At 42.1% G+C, this 21422-nt stretch overlaps 1 protein-coding gene across 2 annotated transcripts in view; it reads left to right on the top strand.

The window, feature by feature from the left end:
- LOC117434883 (band 3 anion transport protein-like) overlaps positions 1-20773 on the top strand; it is a 33351-nt gene extending 12578 nt beyond the window's left edge. For both annotated transcript variants that reach the window (XM_034057563.3, XM_034057562.3), the window contains exons 7-21: positions 1382-1517; positions 2193-2277; positions 3800-3842; positions 4264-4448; positions 5486-5702; positions 6842-7054; positions 8668-8816; positions 10120-10314; positions 11718-11903; positions 12648-12737; positions 12819-12985; positions 14969-15210; positions 16117-16286; positions 17362-17535; positions 19092-20773. In XM_034057563.3, coding sequence (XP_033913454.2) covers positions 1382-1517; positions 2193-2277; positions 3800-3842; positions 4264-4448; positions 5486-5702; positions 6842-7054; positions 8668-8816; positions 10120-10314; positions 11718-11903; positions 12648-12737; positions 12819-12985; positions 14969-15210; positions 16117-16286; positions 17362-17535; positions 19092-19172 — 2333 coding nt within the window. In that variant the 3' untranslated portion in view covers positions 19173-20773. The remainder of the gene's footprint in view (positions 1-1381; positions 1518-2192; positions 2278-3799; positions 3843-4263; positions 4449-5485; positions 5703-6841; positions 7055-8667; positions 8817-10119; positions 10315-11717; positions 11904-12647; positions 12738-12818; positions 12986-14968; positions 15211-16116; positions 16287-17361; positions 17536-19091) is intronic.
- The last annotated feature ends 649 nt before the right edge of the window (positions 20774-21422 follow it).

Raw genomic sequence — 21422 nt, 5'->3', positions numbered from 1 at the left:
GAAGAGTGGCGAGAAGAAAGCCATTGCTGAAAAAAACCCATATCAAATCCTGTTTGGATTTTGCCAAAAGGCATGTGGGAGACACAGCAAACATGTGGAAAAAGGTTCTCTGGTCTGATGAGACCAAAATTGAACTTTTTGGCCTTAGCGCAAAACGCTATGTGTGGCGCAAAGCCAACACTGCTCATCACCCTGAGAACACCATCCCCACGGTGAAGCATGGTGGTGGCAGCATCACGTTATGGGGATGCTTTTCATCAGCAGGGACTAAAAAACTGGTCAGGACTGAGGGCAAGATGGATGGAGCCAAATACAGGGAAATTCTAGAGAAAAACCTGTTTCAGTCTGCAAGAGACCTGGGACTGGGGCAGAGGTTCACCTTCCAGCAGGACAATGACCCTAAACACACAGCCAAAGCTACAGTGGAGTGGTTTAAAAACAAGAACCTGAATGTCTTAGAATGGCCCAGTCAAATCCCAGACCTCAATCCGATTGAGAATCTGTGACAAGACTTGAAAATTGCTGTTCACCAAACGGTCCCCATCCAACTTGACAGAGCTTGAGCAATTTCACCAAGAAGAATGGCCAAAAATTGCAGGATCCAGATGTGCAAAGCTGGTAGAGACTTACGCAAAAAGACTCACAGCTGTAATTGCTGCCAAAGGTGCTTCTACCAAGTATTGACTCAGAGGGGTGAATACTTATGCAACCAACAAATGTCTATTTTTTTTTGGTTAATTAACTTTTGTGTCACAATAAAAAATATTTTGCACCTTCAAAGTGTTAAGTATGTTGTGTAAATCAATGGTAAAAATCCAAATTAAATCCATTTTAATTCCAGGTTGTAACACTACAAAATGTGGAAAAGTCCAGGGGGGTTGAATACTTATGCAAGGCACTGTATATATATATATATATATATATATATATATATATATATATATATATATATATATATATATATATACACACACACATTTTATTTTGTATAATCCTTGTTGTTCAGAGACAGGATGTTATTGTCCTCAGTGTATAAATAGTACACAGATCAGAAAAAAAAAAATCTTTGTCTGTGTTGGTGAGTGGTCAGAGGTAGGGAGGGGAGTCTATCACCTCTGCACCCTCCCCTTCATTGAAATACAATAGCTGCTTCAATCTAACAGCTTCACCACCCCTAAGTGTAAATACGTTGAATTCTCAAGCCCCACTTCTCACAGTGTGTTCTCCAGTATTGATGAAGGCTTGTATTATTGCATCGCTGTTGGATCCTGGCTGTTGTCTGTATGAGGCTCTGGCTGGTTCTGGGTGTGTAAAGCGTGCAGTGTCCCCCGGGCTCAGCCGGCAGTGTGGAGTGTTAACCCCACTCTCCTCATGCCTCCAGGGGCCGTTCTCTTGGACCTGCAGGAGCGCAGTCTGGCAGGCATCGCCAGCAAGGTGGTGGACAGCATGGTGAAGGACGGCCAGGTCAGAGAGCAGGACCGGGCCCAGCTGTTCCGGGCTCTGCTCCTCAAACACAGGTCATTGTTGAATGCTTTTATTTTCTTGGTCAGTTTAGTACTCAGGTGAGGGACAGTGGGACTGCAGTCAGACTCCCTGCTGCTGTATGTTTCTCTGATATCAGAGGCCGTATTAACAAAACTTTAACCTGCGAGTTATTTGTTTTTATGTGTTAAATACAGTTTATCATCCAGAACATCAAAACACTCAATCAGAATTCTAAACCTATAGAAACGAAGTCAACTGTTCTCTACTGTACTTAGTTTTTTTTGTAAGTTTTCCTATAAAATCCAGTTTGTTATTCTTCACATTGTTCTAGGCTGCTGCTGTCTAGAAAACCAATCTAAGAATATTAATATTACACTTTATTTTATGCATAAAAAGACTTCAATTAATGTTCTGTGAATATGTATTTGATGTTATCTTCATCCCAGGTTCATAGTAATGTTTATATTACCCAGGTCTGGCCTCTATCATAGTGAACATACATTTCCATAGAATAGAAAGTGACCTGTTTTAAAATCCCATTGTAAAACCATGGTATGTTTTTATAAGGCCATGAATTCAGTTTTCATGCAGTTCCTCTGTACAGTTCCTCTGTGGAGAGACTGTTTGCTTGTCTGAAAGGGGTACCCTGTCCTCCCAGGTGATACTCCTGCATCTTTTGTCTCACCCTGTCTCTTGACCCCTCATAGCCACCCCAAGCAGCCATCCTCTGCATCGGAGCCTCTCCTGGAGGGCGAGCACATCGAGATGGAGAGCTTCTCCGTCACCCAGGAGGTGAGTCTGGCCTGCACCACTGGGCATGCAAGTCATATATATACTGTATATATATATACTGTATACCCAATATGTCTTATATGGAGTCGAAGTGGCACCTTTCAGACATCTATACAGTAGTGTGCAAATGTAATTAGAACACCTCAAGATTTGTCATTTATATCTCCGGGTGTGAGAATTCCAATTTTTGGTCAGTAATCGGTGATATAGAAACAATAGGCACTCGTGTGAAAATGTTAGAACACTTTGTGCTTTAATTAGGCATCTTAAACAACTTCTAGCAAGCCCCAACCATTTTACCATTTCTGGGTGTGTGTTTCTTTTCTCTTACTGTTTTAAATTAATTGCATGCGTGGCCTATTAAAGTCATCAATTAAATTAGACAATCACTATTTGCCTATTTTGACCATTTTCTAAGATTTTAAGAACATAAGAACATAAAAAAGTTTACAAACGAGAGGAGGCCATTTGGCCAATCTTGCTTGTTTGGTTGTTAGTAGTTTATTGATCCCAGAATCTCATCAAGCAGCTTCTTGAAGGATCCCAGGGTGTCAGCTTTTCAGTTCCAGTGGTTTGATTTCATACGCACAACAAATCAAAACTACAGACGCAATGGGGTGTTCTAATACATATGCACACTGCTGTTTATATAGATAGTGGACAAGTCATAATCGACAATAACTGATGCATTGAGAACACTTTATTTTTAAATGCGCAGGCTCTTCACAAAAGCCTTCAAATACAACTGATAAAACATGTGCTGGTAATATGATCTCAACATGATCTCCAAATAGGGCACCGGGGTGATTAATCAGTCCAAAAATGTATAATTGTTTAATTGAGAATCAAAGCCAAAACGAGCAGTCGTCTCTAAACTAACTGAGTGTTTCGTCTCTAATATATGGATTATTAGATATATATATATTATAAATAACTGAAGAAGCACTCACCCAGTCAGCAAAGGTTTTTGGAGCGCAGCCACACACTGCATCCCAGGAAATGTCATTCCCACGACAGAGAACAGCATGCAGCATATTCAATACCACATACTGTGCTTCCCTGAATTCTGTATCATTAGCCACAGTTACGAGGCCATGCTATTTGTGTTGAGCATTGTAACAAGAATGAAAGCAATAGAGGAATGGGAGATAAACGGGAGCCATGATCATGCCCATGCCTAGTTATAAGTGCTTCTGTGGTATGAAGGATCGGCTTAGAAAGGGGGAGCCCTTTGACAATCATACTGGGCACTAGTAAACACTTTTGTTAAAGACTTTTTTGTTTTAAAAGTTACAGTTTTAAATCTAAAAAAAACAAAAACACAACCCCTGTTAAAAAATAATGGTTGTATGATTACCAAAGATTAATACAAATAGTTGTATACTACTACTACGACTACTACTACTACTACTAATAATAATAATAATAATAATAATAATAATAATAATAATAATAATAATAATAATAATAATAGCAAATCTCGAATGCCAGTCTAGCTTTAATCTCTTGCTTTTTCTTTCAGAGGGATTCTGCAGAGAATGCAGAAGCTACTGTTGTGCTTGTAGGTAAGTGCCACTAACCCAATCGAGGATGCTCGTTCTGTTGAAAAGCTTGTCAACAGCACACGTCTGTCAGCAACACAAAGCACTTGCACAGGACGTATTGCCATGCAAATGTGAAAAAAAGCCATTTGATCATGCTGTGATTAAGATGAGGTAGTTACTGAGGGTGTATAGAAGAAAGAGATGTTCAACTTCCCACAGACCTCAACATTAACACTCTGGAACGTGCTCACAGCAGAGTTCACTTTTGGAAAGTGTGTGTAAAGGTGCTTTCACCTGAGTTCAGGAGCTGCTCTTGAGTTCCAGGTGTTTGGAATGCTGGCATGATCAGACACTATAGAAGTAAGCCATCTAATGAGGAGATAATGTGGAGGACAGAGCTGGCGTCTCGCTGTGCATCCTGACGTGGTGCTCTCTCTTTCAGGCGAGGCGCAGTTCTTGGAGAAGCCCACCATGGTGTTTGTGCGTCTGAAGGATCCTGTGGTGCTGGAGTCCGTGTTGGAGGTGGAGCTCCCTGTGCGCTTCCTCTTCGTGCTGCTTGGGCCCAGCCTGCCCCACATGGAGTACCACGAGATCGGACGCGCCATTTCCACCCTCATGGCAGACCAGGTAGGGGCTTCCACTCACATCACCATGAAGCAGTGATCACGTCGGCTAGGCTGTTTCAGTGGTACTGTTATGTGTTTCATGTTTTTAAAGGTTTGGTGCCTCCTTATTTGAGTGCTCCTAGGGAAAGGACTATCATTGGCTATAGCTTATGCTGTCAGGATTCTGTTAATTTGCCTGTTCCAAGGGTTCAAACACATATGGGAGAAAATTAATTTTCATATCAACTCCTGAAGACGTGTAACTGTTTCCATCACAGTACGAAAATGGAATTTTGATAACCTCTCGTCTGGTTTTAAGGATCGTATTATGGAATTGCTTAGAACCTCCGTCCAATGCTTCTCCCTCAGTCCACATTAATAAATAGATATGACTTATTTACTGTTCTTTGATGCTGCTGATTAAGTCTGAACCACTCATCTTTTCTACATTGTAATTGTCTCTTTATTGTTTTCCATGACCACCTTGTAAATGAGGCCTCGGTCTAAATGGGTTAAATACAAATACTGGAGGGGTGTCATGTGTATATTGCAATAGGATTCTATAGTAGGTGTCTTGGTAGTAACTCCTGCCAAGTTAGAATAAAGGATGGTGGTCCTATAGAAGACCAAACTGGGAAATCCAGGGTTTTGCCACCACTATCCCAGCTGTATCAGAATTATGTTTCCAGACTGCTCTCTGACATCACATACAAAACAATATTTTAATATCTGTGGATGATTAGGTGAGTCAGGCAATCAAATAGTGAAACAAATCTTCATAAAATTCAATTCATGATAATCGTTGGGATTGAGATAAACTTTTTGTATTCATGTAGCTACAAGTTCCTCCTGCAATAGAAATCGGGAGCCAAGTTTGCCTTTAACTGAGATACTTTTCCATTACATGTTTACAGGGCTGGCCTGTTTCTGTTTAGAAATGGGCCCCTTTTGTAGATCTATATGGCTGGTTCTAACGTGGACGATTTTCTGCTTGTGAAATTATGTTTTTGGAGGGCCTGAATGTGACGTGGCTGGTGTCTGTTTCCTCCCCTCCTCTAGGAGTTCAACGTGGCAGCGTACCTGGCAGAGAGCCGCAGTGAACTGGTGACAGGGATCAATGAGTTCCTGGACTGCAGCATTGTAATCCCTCCCTGCGAGATCCAGAGCGAAGGCTGGCTACGTTCCATAGTGGAGTTCCAGAGGCAGATCCTCAAGAACCGCTTCAGACCGCTGGAGCGCCAGGGAGGGAAGCAGCCGTCGGAGACACTAGGGAAAGGTACAACCAGCCCCTCAGGAGCCTGCCCAAACCAGGGCTGTACAAGCCAGCCCCTTACCCCCAGTTAGCACTGGGAGGATGGGTCCTCATTCGCCACTGTGCAGTAATGATAAGTCATGCGAGTTTTATAAGATCCAACGAAATTATACAATAATCAAGCTTTTTGTAATTGCATCTGTTTTTGTGTCTTCCCTTATATAAGAGTTCCTGTGCCACAGTCATTTTTCAGTTCTCCCTATAGTTCTCCCTATAGTGCTTTTCCTATAGTTATACTATGCATTTACCATTGTTTACCATGGTTTGCTATGTTTCTTTAATATGCTTTGCCACACCTCTCTGGGCTTTGCAATGCATACTTATATTTTATCATGATTTCACTATGCTTTACTACACTTTGCTATACTTTAATAAGAGTTAAACTGGGATATACAACCTAATTATGTATATATTCCTAATAAGTTAATATTAACTCATCTGAACACAGCAGACCAATTAATAGTTAATCCAGACCCAGATGTATATGTTCGTATAGATACAGTAGGGTTGTCTAACTTGGCTACAGCATGATTTTTAGAGCATTTTACAGCACCAAGGAATAAACCAGGAGTACATCAACCCCCTTCCCATGGGTATCATTATATGGTTGATGCAATCCAGGGGGGGGTTCTCTGTTACTGTAAAATGTTCTATTTAGAAATGATCAAATAAAAAAAAAAACACTTTCTCGAGAAGATTTTGGACAATGATTAATCTGACTTAAATTATTAAAATGACATTCTGAATCAATAAAAAGACAAAGTAAACAACAGCAGTGGTTCATTTAAAATGATATAATTTGCAACTTGAATTAAGGACCCATCAATGAATGGAGTATACATGCAATCATGATGGTGATGACAAACTCAGTTTTTTACATCACCCAGACAGTAATCTTACCTATGAGTTTTACTATGCAGGTTGTACAATGACTGTCGCGGGTCTGCGGTTTTAGTGTCAATTTGCGGGTCACTTGGGTGGTCTGTAATTGTGATTAAAATGTCAGAGGTTCATGTATATTTTAGTCAACGTTTCAATCAAATATAAAATAAATACATCTATGTGAAAGAATTTCTTGTTGACTGTCGGCTTTGTTTTCTCAGTCCTACCCTCCAAGCAGCAGGAAGCTGGGGACGTGGACGATCCTCTCAGACGGACACGGAGACCCTTCGGGGGGCTGGTGAAGGACATCAAGCGGCGCTACCCTCACTACCTCAGTGACATCACCGACGCAGTCAACCCCCAGGTCCTGGCCGCTGTCATTTTCATCTACTTTGCCGCCCTCTCGCCCGCTGTCACGTTTGGGGGGCTGCTGGGTAAGTGGGGGGTTCTGACAATGCTGGAAGAAACTTTATCAAGTCAAGGACACGCGTTTCCACTCAAGGTCCTTTTCAAAGTTTTCAGATGTTTGCCATTGAGTTTATTAAGTTGCCTTTGTTAATTTAAAATTCTTATTTTTCATGAAAAACTAAATTAATATCACATGTCAAATCAGCAGTTAAACTAAACAAAAATGTAGAAAGCAGAAAGAAGGTTGTAGCTAGAGAGAGATGGAGACAGAGCGAGGGAGGGAGAGAGAGAGAGAATAGGTGGGGCTGGCAGAATTTAAAGGGATTCTGTCACATGATTTGAAAGGAATGAGGAGGTCTGTCCCAGAAGGTAGGATTCTCCAGATAAACTCATTAGATTAGAAGAAAGCTAAGGAAGGGAAAGTAGCTTACCCATTTATTATAGTACCATTCACAAGCTATATAGTTTCATATCATAATAAGTTAATACTGTACCACGTGTATGGGAGCTCCCAGTTTGAGCAGCCCAACCTGCATGAGATGACAATATAGAATGTGACACCCAAAACACAACGTATTCACTTATATTGCAAGACTTTGCTCCAACCAGCCCCTTATTATTTCAGTGCCAGAATGTGTTGTGATGATAAAGACATAAAGTGTGAATTTTATCTTGCAATGGCCAGGGTGTCTGTCTGAGTGTTTGTCTGCAGGGATCCAGTCCATGCAGATGCTCACGTAGGTAATCATGTCAATATGCCTGTTAGTGGAGTGGACCTGGACTCACCCCTGCAGTCTGACACTCGGCCAGACTCCATTGGAACCACCATCACCAGTGTGGCTGCCTTGGGCAGGAATAGGCAGCATTGGGCTTAGTCCTGTTCGTGTTCTAGCCATGTCTATATTAAATGAATGAGACCAACTAACCTCATGCCCCCTTCTTAAAGACCGTAACAATGTAACTAAACCAATGAATGAAACCAGGATTGCCCCAAAATATCATGTACCTTAAAAGGTCAATAACAGTCTGATTAGCATCTCAGATTCACAAAGTCCATTGTGCAGTTTGATGTTTTTTGGATATCAGGCTTTGTTGTCACTTGGACTCCAGTGAAACCTGACATTACATTGGAAATTTAATATATTAGGCCCTTTAAGTCAAACATCACAGGCAATATCATAGATTATCATAGATTAGTCTGATAATTGATCTGATTTAGGACCCACCACCAGTAACTATCTGCACCACACATCACAATTAATTCACTTCTTGCATTACACTTTAAAACTAGTTTGTAAAAATTGAACAATTAAAATAGTCTAAGACAATTTCCCCAGACTGTGGCTCTGAGTCCTACAGTGAGCCAGCCGCAGTGCTGCACAGCATAAACTGTGGCTCTGAGTCCTAGAGCGAGCCAGCCGCAGTGCTGCACAGCTTAAACTGTGGCTCTGAGTCCTAGAGCGAACCAGCCATAGTGCTGCACAGCATAAACTGTGGCTCTGAGTCCTACAGTGAGCCAGCCGCAGTGCTGCACAGCATAAACTGTGCCTCTGAGTCCTAGAGCGAGCCAGCCGCAGTGTTGCACAGCTTAGACTGTGGCTCTGAGGCTTCCCTTTCCCTGTCTCTGTTTCTGCCGCAGGGGAGAAGACGAAGAACTGGATGGGGGTGTCAGAGCTGCTGGTGTCCACGGCTGTCCAGGGGGTCCTGTTCTCTGTGGTGGGGGCCCAGCCTCTCCTTGTCATCGGGTTTTCAGGCCCGCTCCTGGTCTTCGAGGAAGCCTTTTTCGCTGTAAGATGTGTGTTTCGCCTCACACCTTAGACATAGCCCAGTGCTTCCCAATCTTAAATACAACCAGTGCTTGAAATGGAAAGATTAAGTGGTTGTACACAGATAAATGGGGGGGCAGGGGGTGGTAGGGAAATTTGCAACATTTTAACTACAATACGTAAGGTTCAAACTCCAGTCAAAAATCCCTTCCCAAGGGCTCAGGTGTTAAATTTTCACAGCTACGAGAACAGCAAGCGGCCTCATCAGCAGATTGGCTCTGTATCTCTGTATGCACTTTAGAGCATATTTCTGACTATAAGAAGTGCCGGTATCACAGAAAATAGGTAGACCGTAAAAAAAATGTGATATGGCCTATACTGAGCATGCAGGAATTACAGAATTTCAAGGGATTTGTTGGAAATTCAATGATTAAAATGTGATCATAATAGATAATAACAAAAACTCAGTGTATTATATTAAGTAATTTAACGTTTTGTCATATTAAAAAGTGTTATTATTAAAACGATGTGATTTATGTCTGTAGCAAAATATTTTTTCATATAAAATGTAGCTTTTAATAAAAATTCTAACAATATTTTTTATGTTTAAAACAGTTTGCTATATTTTACTATTTTATGGTAACTAATTTAAAACAAAGATGCCGATCAGCCACAGACCCATATAAAGGGTGTTCAGCAATTAAAGTTCACACATAGAAAATGCCAACTGGCGTGAACCCTCCCTTTAATTTCAGAAATTCACGCATGCGTAGTAAAGGTGATATCTACTTTTTTCACAGTCTACCAATTCCCTGTGACGCGGGTATACAAGTCTTTGGAATACAGAAGTGGCTGTACTGCATTTCAAGCACTCAGTATAACACTACAGATGAAAGGTCGCTGCTGCAATAGCTGCTATCAGACCTACAGCAAGGTGCCGGGAGACAGCATTTTATCCAGAGCATTGTTAAACCTTGGATTAGTGAAGCTGTTTAAAATCACAGCATGCATAATCTCCTGTAGCGAGCGTTTCCCTATCTAAATTGCCGGTTAGGGTTTTTAAAGCTTGTAATTGAAAGCAATAACTCAAACCATTATAAAGCAATTGTCTGCTAAATTAAACTGATTTAGGTCCCAACTTCAGCACTAACTACAGCACTGGGTATATCAAACCAGACATACCCATGTATCTAATGGAAGAAAATGGATAATATTTCTTAAAAGATTTTGTTAGCTACAATTACTTTCAACGTTTAGGAAAAATGAATTATTGTCTAGCGTTTAAATGTTTGAAGTGTAAGCTATTACCCCCCCCCTATCTACAGTTCTGTGAATCCCAGAAGTTTGAGTACATCGTGGGGCGCGTGTGGATCGGGTTCTGGCTCATCCTCATTGTTGTTGTGATTGTGGCATTCGAGGGCAGCTTCTTGGTGCGCTTCATCTCGCGCTTCACCCAGGAGATCTTTTCCTTCCTCATCTCCCTCATCTTCATCTACGAGACCTTCTTCAAGCTCTTCAAGGTGCGTGCTGCTGGGGGGCTGCAATCCTGACCAGTGGCTGTAGCTGCTTCATGGGGTTTGCAATCCTGACCAGTGGCTGCGGCTGCTTCATGGGGTTTGCAATCCTGATCAGTGGCTCTGTTGCTCCAAGTTATTACCATTTTTATTAAAATCTGCTTGGATCTGGTCTAGCAAATCTTAAGTGCCAGTGTTCCATAAAATCCTATGCCCCTGTGGAACCACGCCTCCCCGTATGAACTGCACATGCGTTTCTACTTTTGTGTTTGTTATAGCTCCTCCCATAAAGGGGTGTCTCCCCTGTGCAACGTCTTACTGTATGTACATTTTATTCAAAACAGGTAAGACAATTCATTATTATGGTCTATGCATTTATACATTTTTAGAAATAGTGCGGTCCCTTGAAATGAAAGAAAATAAGTTTAAAACCAGCTCGCTGTGAATGTAAACCGATACTGTTTCTGTTTAAAACTTGTACCAGTTACTGTATATGTTATTACACAGCAATTTACACAGATATTTTTAAGTATACATGGTTATTACAATATTCAAAATTGGAGAATATGTGGATATTAATAATTGGGGAATACATATTCATTATCACCAACTACTGTATATATTTTGCTCACTGTGTGGATGTTTCCACCAATACCAGTTTAAGTAACAATAATGCCATACCATTATTGAGGGGAGGTGTAGCTTCATGGCTTTAGCTATCGGAACGTGCCTGTGGGAGGCGTGGTTTCATGGCTTTAGCTTTCAGAACGTGCCCGTGGGAGGCGTGGTTCCACAGGGAGGCGTGGTTTCATGGCTTTAGCTATCGGAACATGCCTGTGGGAGGCGTGGTTCCACGGGAGGTGTGGTTTCATGGCTTCAGCTATCGGAACGTGCCTGTGGGAGGTATTGTTCCACGTGGTTCTATGGAACACCTGCAGTGAACAGCCTCCCCCATTTCATTCAAATAATGTGGCAGTGTGATCTTTCAACTCTGCTAGCCCCACCTGCTCTACATTTTTATAGTAGGTGAGAGGTTCCATTGTCACATGATTACAATGGAATAAAGAAGGCTATCCAGGATTCTCTAGCCAACCTCTTAAAGCCAGATGAAAGCAGATTTTTAAAAATGATTTTGAAAAACAGAACCCAAAATCACATAGAATGCTTCCAAATACAAAAACCTGACCCAATAAACAAAGTGAGCTTACTCATAAAGAGCGTGCTTCTTACTGAGATGAAAGCTGGGTTAGATTTGATTTTTTGATTGAATCATTTTCATGGCTGATGTAACTTTTTAGCTTAGAGATAGTAATAGTCAGAAACTTTCTTCCACCCATCCGTCAGTGTTGCTTTGCTGAAAAGGATATTAATGAGTGAAATCAAATTAACCCTCTCTGAACTCCTCACAGATTTTCGCGCAACACCCCTTGCTTAAGAATTATGACTACCTGAACTCCACTGCAGGCACAGCTGACAGCACCCCGAAAGTCCCCCACCCCAACACTGCCCTGCTGTCCCTGGTTCTCATGATTGGAACTTTCTTCATCGCCTTCTTCCTCAGGAAATTCAAGAACAGCATGTTTCTGCCGGGGACAGTGAGTATTCCAGGATCCACCCCTGTTTGAAAAAACCCAATGGGGAACCAGGCTTTTAAATGAATGGTCTTACCTCTTTCTAGCTTTAAGAAGAACATAAGAACATAAGAACATAAGAAAGTTTACAAACGAGAGGAGGCCATTCTGCCCATCTTGCTCGTTTGGTTGTTAGTAGCTTATTGATCCCAGAATCTCATCAAGCAGCTTCTTGAAGGATCCCAGGGTGTCAGCTTCAACAACATTACTGGGGAGTTGGTTCCAGACCCTCACAAGGAATAATGTATGCCCAACTGTACATAATAGGACTGTGATGCAAATATTTCAAAAACAACGCTGTAGATAAATGTGCTGCACATGATTAGCTACCAGGAAGCATCAGCAACTTTTCAGCTTCACCGTTACTATCTGCATATTCCAAACGGGAGCACTGTTTAAATAAGCAAAGAACCAAAAGATATGCAAAAGATGAAATGGGGACCAGTGTCAATGTCAAGAGGGTTTGTAGATAAGAAAATGGATTTTAAAACCATGGTTAGCACTCAGAGAGGAGCCTTTATAATGTCTTCCTTGACATCAAAACGTTTGTCAAAGGGATTTTACTTGTATTTTTATATATCTTACAATTTATAGTTATTGATGAACTGTAGTACAAACTACATTTTTCAGTTAAAAAGGACCATTATACGTTTCCATAAATGACTAATTCTCCAATGAAACCCCTTTGTAACTATATTCTTCTCCCAGATCCGTCGTATTATTGGAGATTTTGGAGTCCCTATCTCCATCCTCATCATGGTTCTCATAGACTTCTTCATCAGTGACACCTACACCCAGGTCAGTGTCGACACAGTCTTTCTTCAGAACCCCTGATAATGATCCTACAGTGCTAATATTCTAACTGTGCTGATCTTCCAGAAACTGAGTGTGCCCTCCGGTCTGTCGGTGTCTCTCAAGGATCAGAGAGGCTGGTTCATCAGTCCCATGGGGCTGGAGAAGGATTTCCCCATCTGGATGATGTTTGCGTCTGTTGTCCCGGCAATGCTGGTCTTCATCCTCATCTTCCTCGAGTCTCAGATCACAACGTGAGTACACCTCCGCCAGCCACGAGCACGGAGCATTCCTATCACACCTCCGCCAGCAACGAGCACGGAGCATTCCTATCCCACCTTCGCCAGCCACGAGCACGGAGCATTCCTATCACACCTCTACCAGCCACGAGCACGGAGCATTCCTATCACACCTCCGCCAGCAACGAGCACGGAGCATTCCTATCACATCTCCGCCAGCCACGAGCACGGAGCATTCCTATCACACCTCTACCAGCCACGAGCACGGAGCATTCCGATCACACCTCCGCCAGCAACGAGCACGGAGCATTCCTATCACACCTCTGCCAGCCACGAGCACGGAACATTCCGATCACACCTTCGCCAGCCACGAGCACAGAGCATTCCTATCACACCTCTGCCAGCCACGAGCACGGAACATTCCAATCACATGGGTGCCACTGCCTCTTGACCTGGGCAACCTTTTTCGCTGAAAGAGCCATAAGATTTAGTATTTTATTTTTCAAATCACTCAAAAAAATAAGTTTAGTAGACTTACTGCAGATCTCAATGAGCCAGACATACCGGTAACAGTGACAGGTGTCTGAGTAAGGGTCATTAAGTCTATAGGTAATGGCTGCTGCAGAACACATTTTTTGTGTATGAGACAACCGCTGCCCCCCTCCCCCTCATCCCTCCTCTCCTCCCCATTGAACTTGTGTTTTTGTGGTACATCAATTTTATATACATAATTATTTACATACCACAGTTTTCTCGTCTGGTTCCTCAAAATACTTCCAAACATGGCTTTGCCTAGTTTCTTTGTTTAGAGATACTATTTTATTTAAAATATATAACAAACGTCAGAAAAAACTCTTGTCATTAACTTTCTTACCCCATGTGGACTGGATACCATACCACACCCACTACAGCATGAACACAGAGTGCACCACTGAAGCACCAGATCAACCGAGAATAAAACCTGCCCCAGTGTCAACTACTTGGAGGCAACTGTCAAACCCCTTCCTTTTTATAATATCTGCCCTTACTGTGGCACCACAGCAGTTGGATAAGTGATGGACTGCTGTACATCATGTTAAATTACTAACATTAATACAATAAAAAATTATGCGTTTGCTGAAATTTGTCACATGACCGGTTATACGTCTAGCATGTTATTCAACGTTTAACCACTTCTTTAGAGTTTATATGTTTAAACGTTTAAAATTCCCTATATATATAGTGACAAAACTTTCTTTTGGTCTCATCTTTGTCACTTATTTCAGGATCTTGTCCGCTGTCTAATAGTCTAAGAATAAAAGAAGGCAGCACCTGATATTTATTGTTTTCACTGTGACCTAGCGCAGCAGGCACAGTATTTTCACAAACAAATAAAACAAAACAAAGTACAAAACAAAACCTAGTCCATCTCTATGTAACAATTACCAGGGCATTTTATAGGCATTCTTAATCAGCCCCACGGCCTCTTGGGAAATGTAGTCTTTTCCCTTCCCGATTATCTCCTTAGAACTGCATAGGACAAAACTGTGTGATTCTCTGACCTATGTACTTCCCATCTATTACTCTTCCATACACTCTACCACAATATACACATAGGTCTTTGCTTTCACTTGAGTTCAGGAGCTGTTCTTCAGTTCCAGTTACCTGCATTGATATATAAAACATCAGCCAAAGTGTCTTTCTAGAAGCAAGAGCCAGTGCCATCTAGTGATCTGCCACCTTGGATCGCATTTCCTTTTGTCGTTGCTGTCAGTCCTCTAGATGATGCTTGTGCTTACTAATATAAAAAGAACATTTGATGGGGAAAAAACACACAGAATGTGACTAACTGCAAAAAGACCTGCTCAGAATGATGGGAAACATAATAAAGTAACAGGGGGAAAAGTAAGGGAATGTAACAGAAGTTATACTCTTTGAGTACAATGCCTTGGAGTGCCGGGACAGTATTTGCGATATTTTCCCATGCTTTTTGTTTTTGCTCCCCTGCCACTTGAGCAGGCTTATCGTGAGCAAGCCAGAGAGGAAGATGGTAAAGGGCTCTGGGTTCCACCTGGACCTGCTCCTGGTGGTGGGAATGGGAGGAGTGGCTGCCCTCTTTGGGCTGCCCTGGCTCAGCGCAGCCACGGTACGCTCAGTCACCCACGCCAACGCGCTGACCGTCATGAGCAAGGGGGCCAAACCAGAGATCGAGAAGGTGCTAGAGCAGAGGATCAGCGGGATGCTCGTCGCCATCCTTGTGGGTAAGGAGGGCACCAGCGCCACTGCCAGCCCATTATAGGAAACTGCAGCTACTCACGACAAAGAGGTGCACTAGGAAACCACAAGAAAATGACTGATTCAAAAAAATCTTACTATAGTGAACCTCCAGAATCGTAGATTTGTGTGTCAGCGTGTGTGCGTGCCAGCGTGTGTGTCAGCGTGTGTGTGTGCCAGCGTGTGTGTCAGTGTGTGTCAGCGTGTGTGTGTGTCAGCATGTGTGTCAGCGTGTGTGCGTGCCAGCGTGTGTGTCAGCATGTGTATGTGTGCTAGCGTGTGTCAGTGTGTGTGTCAGCGTGTGTGTGTGTCAGCGTGTGTGTCAGCGTGTGTGTGTGTGTGTGTGTGTCAGTGTGTGTGTGGGGGGGCAGGTATTACTATCAATGTGTGGACAAAATTAGAGAAAATAGATAACACAGATAGTAACTTCTGAAAAAATGACGTTGTGGGGATGTCCCCGGTTTATGAAACACCTTTTTAAGAACTAAATATGCCTTCAAAAAAAAAAAAAAAGTGCCACAATATTTAGTTTGTTGTGCCAGTGTGTGTGTGAGTGTGTCAGTGTGTATGTGTCAGTGTGTGTGTCAGTTTGTGCCAGTGTGTGTGTCAGTGTGTGCTTGTGAGTCAGTGTGTGTCAGTGTGTGTCAGTGTGTGTCAGTGTGTGTGAATGTGTTTGTGTCAGCGTGTGTGCCACTGTGTGTGTGTCAGCGTGTGAGTGTGTCTGTGTCTCTGTGTGTGTGTGTGTGCCACTGTGTGTGTGTGTCAGTGTGTGAGTGTGCCAGTGTGAGTGTGCCAGTGTGTGTCACTGTGTGCCAGTGTGTGTGCCAGTGTTTGTGTCAGTGTGTGAGTGTGTGAGTGTGTGGTGCAGTTCTCATTCAGCTCCTTTACCGCAGGTCTCTCTATCCTGATGGAGCCCATTCTGAAGCTCATCCCCCTGGCTGTGCTTTTCGGGATCTTCCTGTACATGGGGGTCACCTCCCTGAACGGCATCCAGCTGTTTGACCGAATGCTCCTCCTGCTGGTCCCCCCGAAGTACCACCCTGACGAGGCCTACATCCACCGGGTAGGAGCCCCTACACCCCTCCTGTCTGTGTGCATTGTTACAGCGCGCCACTCTCAATGAGCCATAACCCTTACCATTGTATCATGTTTGATCAATACTGTATCTATTATTTATGAAGTTATTATGTTTTAACTTCCATTAATTGCAGCTTTCTCCCTAGTTAGTAGCTGTTTCACAAACTTGGGCGCTTGTTGGCTTTTTAAAATAAACCAGAGTTCTCTCGCACAGTAGAATTGAAGTAATTTCCCACTGCCCAGTTTAATTACATGCCACTTATCACCCTGCCCCACGCTTTAAGGATGGCTGTCTACAGGAAGAGAGAGGAGCATCTCGGTAGCAGTGGCGCCGATCCTTTTTAGAAACACGAATATTAGTAACAATAAGTAATCACGATTACTGGCTCCTGCACTCAGGATCTTCAGGAAACCCATGTCTAAAGAGTCAGATTATTGTTGCTCATTATGTGTCAACCTCCAAATTGATCAATAAAGCAGAAATGAAGGGCGCACATCATATAATGCACAAATACGTAAGTAATAAGCCCTGACACAGAGGGCATTACCAGGCATTATGGACCGTTTGGGTAAGGGGGCCCGAGACAGTGATGTGGTTACAAACATTCTAAGGCCATATACTATAGGTTATATCCCTGTAGCTCAGCCAATCAGAATGCAGGGAATCTTTCCATTGAAGTATAAGGAACTAGCTGAAGTACCCTGCGTTGTCCGGGGAAATTCAGTATTTCAATATTTCATGTATGACAAATTGGGGAACGGTAGCCTTATGGTTTCCCTGCTACATAAAAATAATGCACCTATGATTTCAAATTGATCAAATGCATTTTTTTGTCCATATATTTTGTATTAAATATTACAGATATATTTTTATAATCTGTGGTTTATAATATGTGAAAAATGCATGTGCTGTTACTTCAATCTGTATATTTCCCTATATTACAAGTCTAGAGTGTCTGTGTGGGCTATGGCAGTGCAGGAACACTGTGCTTCGGTGGCAGGGTGGCCCTGGTCCTCTGTGTTAATGCCCCCCTCTCTCTCTCTCTCTCTCTGAGCTGCAGGTGAAGACGTGGCGCATGCACATGTTCACCCTGATTCAGATTGTCTGTCTGGTGCTTCTGTGGGTGATCAAGTCCAGCCCTGCCTCGCTGGCTCTGCCCTTCATCCTCATCCTTACCATCCCCCTGCGCAGGTTCCTGCTCACCCGCCTCTTCAGCGAGCTCGAGATCAAATGCGTAAGTGCTGGAATATTAGCGACACCTGTCAGAACAGCGTCAGCCAGGGCGCTGAAGTCTGCAAAGTGTTTGAGTTATTCTGAGGGACCGTAAAATGACACCGCTTAAGAGGCGCCGGGGCCCATCTCTTAGAGCAGTCACTTGTAAGACCTTCAAAAAGTTGGTAGCTCATGCTATTTTGTGAGCTTACAAAGAAACCACATTGATGCCACTCTTGTTGTTTGAGTCTGTAATCTGGAAAGGGGCACAGCTAGTTTATAACAACCTAGCGTTGCCCAGCCAGACTGATTTGTTTTTACAGAATATATTGCTGCTTGTGTATATTACAGAATGCCTGTCAGGCATGCCATTGCATTTAGAAATAGTGAAAGAAACATGCATTAAATGACTGTCATTGAATTTAAGTTTCTTTCACTATTTCTACATTCAGAACTACTGAGTGTTTAAGAGCTGTAGATAATATATCGGTGACATTGCATTACAAATGAATCAGTCATGTTAGGGACAACAATTCACTATATAGGTCTCAGATATAGGTCTCAGATGTCCAAATGAAACATTTGATATTGCAAACATGAAAACATCTGGCACTGCACTAACAAAAGGAATAGCACACTTTCTCTTCTTAGGTCATTTCAGGAAAGAAGCACCTGAAGGGGTGGGGACAATTTCTCTCTCCAGGAGAAAGTGCAACACTATGTGAAAGCTAGGTTTGCAAACAGAAATTTCCATATAATCACATAATAAATAGAAATAAAGGCAATAGTGTAATAGTGGTGTAATAGTGGCAGATACCATGTTTTAAAATAAATATGAAATCTGTTATTGTAAGGAAACAAATTAATTTGATGTCTACAAATGACTGCACACAGTACCAATGGGTATGATAGTAATCGTCCATTTACTGATTCCAATATTCAAAAGTTACACATCTATAGCGTAAACATTGATCTTTAGACACAACAAATGTGGCACCTAGTTTTAAACAGAAACGAGATAATGATCAGTTACCTAATTCTCTGGGAGATAGCTTGGGTAAGGAGGTGGTCTGTCGTCAGGAGAGGATTCAGGCAGCTTGTCTCACTCGCACTAATGAGTGCCTGTCTTATATATCCTACCTCACTGCATGTGTGTGAAGCTGAACTTTGTGGACTGTGCTTCCACTATGATAAGGAAACTAATGCTCTTCTTGGCATGAGTTATGATGCTGTTCCAGACACAGAACAATATGCCAGGTGACAATGTAACCCAGTTTATCAATCCCTTGTTCCTGTGTCGTGGCCAGTCCTATAGAATAATGAGTAGGATAACATACTCCCACGACTGGGCGATAGGGTTCTCTGTTTAGCTTTTGATGATCCTTACACTATTACGTGTGTTTCTTTCAAAACTACACATTCGAGACCTAACAAATAGAAGGTATGATGTGGGGTAGTCTTGTGTTTGCTGCAATCACTTGTAAGAACCAGCTGAGAACCTGTGTCAGCAGCGATCTTGCTAACGAGGAGTCTCTGAATCCTGTGTGATAATGATAATGCCGTCTCGTTTCTCTGCAGTTGGATGCGGACGATGCCAAGGTGCAGTTTGAGGAGAAGCTAGGGGAGGATGTCTACGATGAGATCCAAATGCCTGTCTAACCTCCGCGGGGGGCCCTTCACAATTCTAATCAGGATACACTCCAAGCTTCTGTACGTCTGCAAAATACTACCCAGGGACCCAACAGTGCCATCCAGCCAATACAAGGCACTAATGCAGGGATTGAAGAATCTGAGCCATAGCGAATACATTAACATATTTATGTATTAGCAATCAGTTAGATTAATTTCCAAGTGCCTATACTGCCATGCTAGACTGTTACTGGAAAATTGTATTGATCTATGCAGGAGTATACTCTCCTGAACCTCCAAGTTTAGGTTTTATGTGGTGATATCTTAGGGTCCGTTGAAAATGTAAATAAAATATGCTTTAGAAATTTCTGTACCTTCAGTTTCCACTTCTCATAAGACTGTTGTGGTCTCTTTTTTTTACCTATTCAGCTGATCCTATAATTTGTCATTGTCAAACCTGATATTGTTAACGTCAGGATCAAACATTCCCAATTTCTGTGATTGCCAGGAATGAATATATTTGACTCCTGTATAGTCGATAGCTTGTTTGTTAGTTTCATTGCTACCTTAAATGCACTTATCACTGAAAGTCCCAGCAATATGATAAACAAACCAGATTGCTTCAACCTGCTTGTGTGCTTTGTGTTAAGAATGCTGTTTTTAGATATAAAATAATGTCTTATTGATTTAGCATGCGCTGTATCAACAAGATTTAAATCTTGTTTTTAAAGCAATAATCCTTGTGCCCCCCCCCCCCCCCCCCCGTGTGTTGGCAGGAAATAGGTTTGGATAAGAGATTTTGTAAAAGTGTGATTGTATTGTATATTGCATTTTGTATTAAAAATAAAAAGCCATATGCTTTAAACACTGTAAATAGAAATGAAGCTACACTGTGAAACTGCAATATACATTTTATTCTATTTTTTTTCAGGGAACGGCGGGTAACTTTGGGGTGCATTGTTTTCTCGTTTTTTTTGTTTTTTTTTTTAAATTGTGTGTGCCAATTCCTGCTGCCAATGGAATATATTGAATGCGTTCGGTAAGTGGAATGGGAAGATATAGCTCCATGCTTTAGAGTAAGAACTCTGTCAAACAATGACAGCATCTGCATTAGGAGTGCCATCATATTGCTGAGCTCTTTAGCTTTGTGTAAAATGGTTTCACTTCATTCGATGGAAGAAATAGGCCAGGTCAAAATCAAGTAAAACAAACCACATGTGATTTTAATAAAAACCACAAGGGGGAGCTTTATTCCACCTTTGAGGATTTTTTTTTATCCTGTTTAAAAAACAATCTTCAAATTATAATTTTTTTCTTCATGAATCTTTGTTTTCAAAGTTATTATATACTGCCAGAACAGTCTGAATATTATCATTTTATTTGTACAATTCTAAACACTTTCTATCAGGGTTGAGTGTTGTGATGTCTACCAGTTAATTCATTCAGATAACTTTTTTTACCGTCATGTGAGTGGTTATATAAATTATTATATAGTGTTTGTTTTACCATTTCATGTCGGAACAATGAAGACAATGTATTGTGCTTTCACGCTGCGTTACACTAATGCTTCTGTGGTTTCTGTTCCTGCTGTGTCCAGTAGTGTAGCACTCAATAAAGATACATTATGCCAATGATCTGTGTATGGACTGAGATCCTTTATGAACTGGTATTAAAGTTTAAAGGAGTGCTAATGTTGTCACCGATTTTCTACTGTTGAAGATCTTTCCGTCCTTTGCTCGTATTTTATAATTCAATTTGGAATTTACAGATCTCAAACACAACACTGTAGATGAAACGTTCCTGCTGCTGCCTGGCACCTCATCACTCTCTGTAGACTCTGCTACCTCCACCCTCTTCTCCTCCCTCACCTCCTCCCTCGACTTCCTCTGTCCCCTCCCCTCCCCAACCCTGGCTCTCCTCTGTGCTCCGCTCAGCAAGAACCACACTGCGATCTGCTGAAAAGAAATGGAAGAGAAACAAACTATCTGCTGCCCTAGACCTCTACTGCTCTCTCCTCTCCTCATTCTCCTCTACTCTCTCCTCTACTAAATGTTCTTATTTCCAATCTATAATCCAAGCCTCCACTAACAACCCACGTAAACTATTCTCTACCTTCTCCTCCCTCCTAAACCCTCCCGCCTCCTCCTCCCTCCTCTATCTCCTCTGATGACTTTGCCTCTTTCTTCTCTTCTAAAATCTCAGATATCCGCAAACTCTTTAACACCTCCCCCCCCCCCCACCCCCTCCCGCTCCAACCCCTACACCCGCTGCATCCCCTAC

Source organism: Acipenser ruthenus, chromosome 28 (assembly GCF_902713425.1).
Source record: "Acipenser ruthenus chromosome 28, fAciRut3.2 maternal haplotype, whole genome shotgun sequence".
Classification (NCBI taxonomy): domain Eukaryota; kingdom Metazoa; phylum Chordata; class Actinopteri; order Acipenseriformes; family Acipenseridae; genus Acipenser; species Acipenser ruthenus.
Note: the sequence above shows the minus strand (reverse complement) of the source record. Positions and strands in the feature narration are given on the sequence as shown.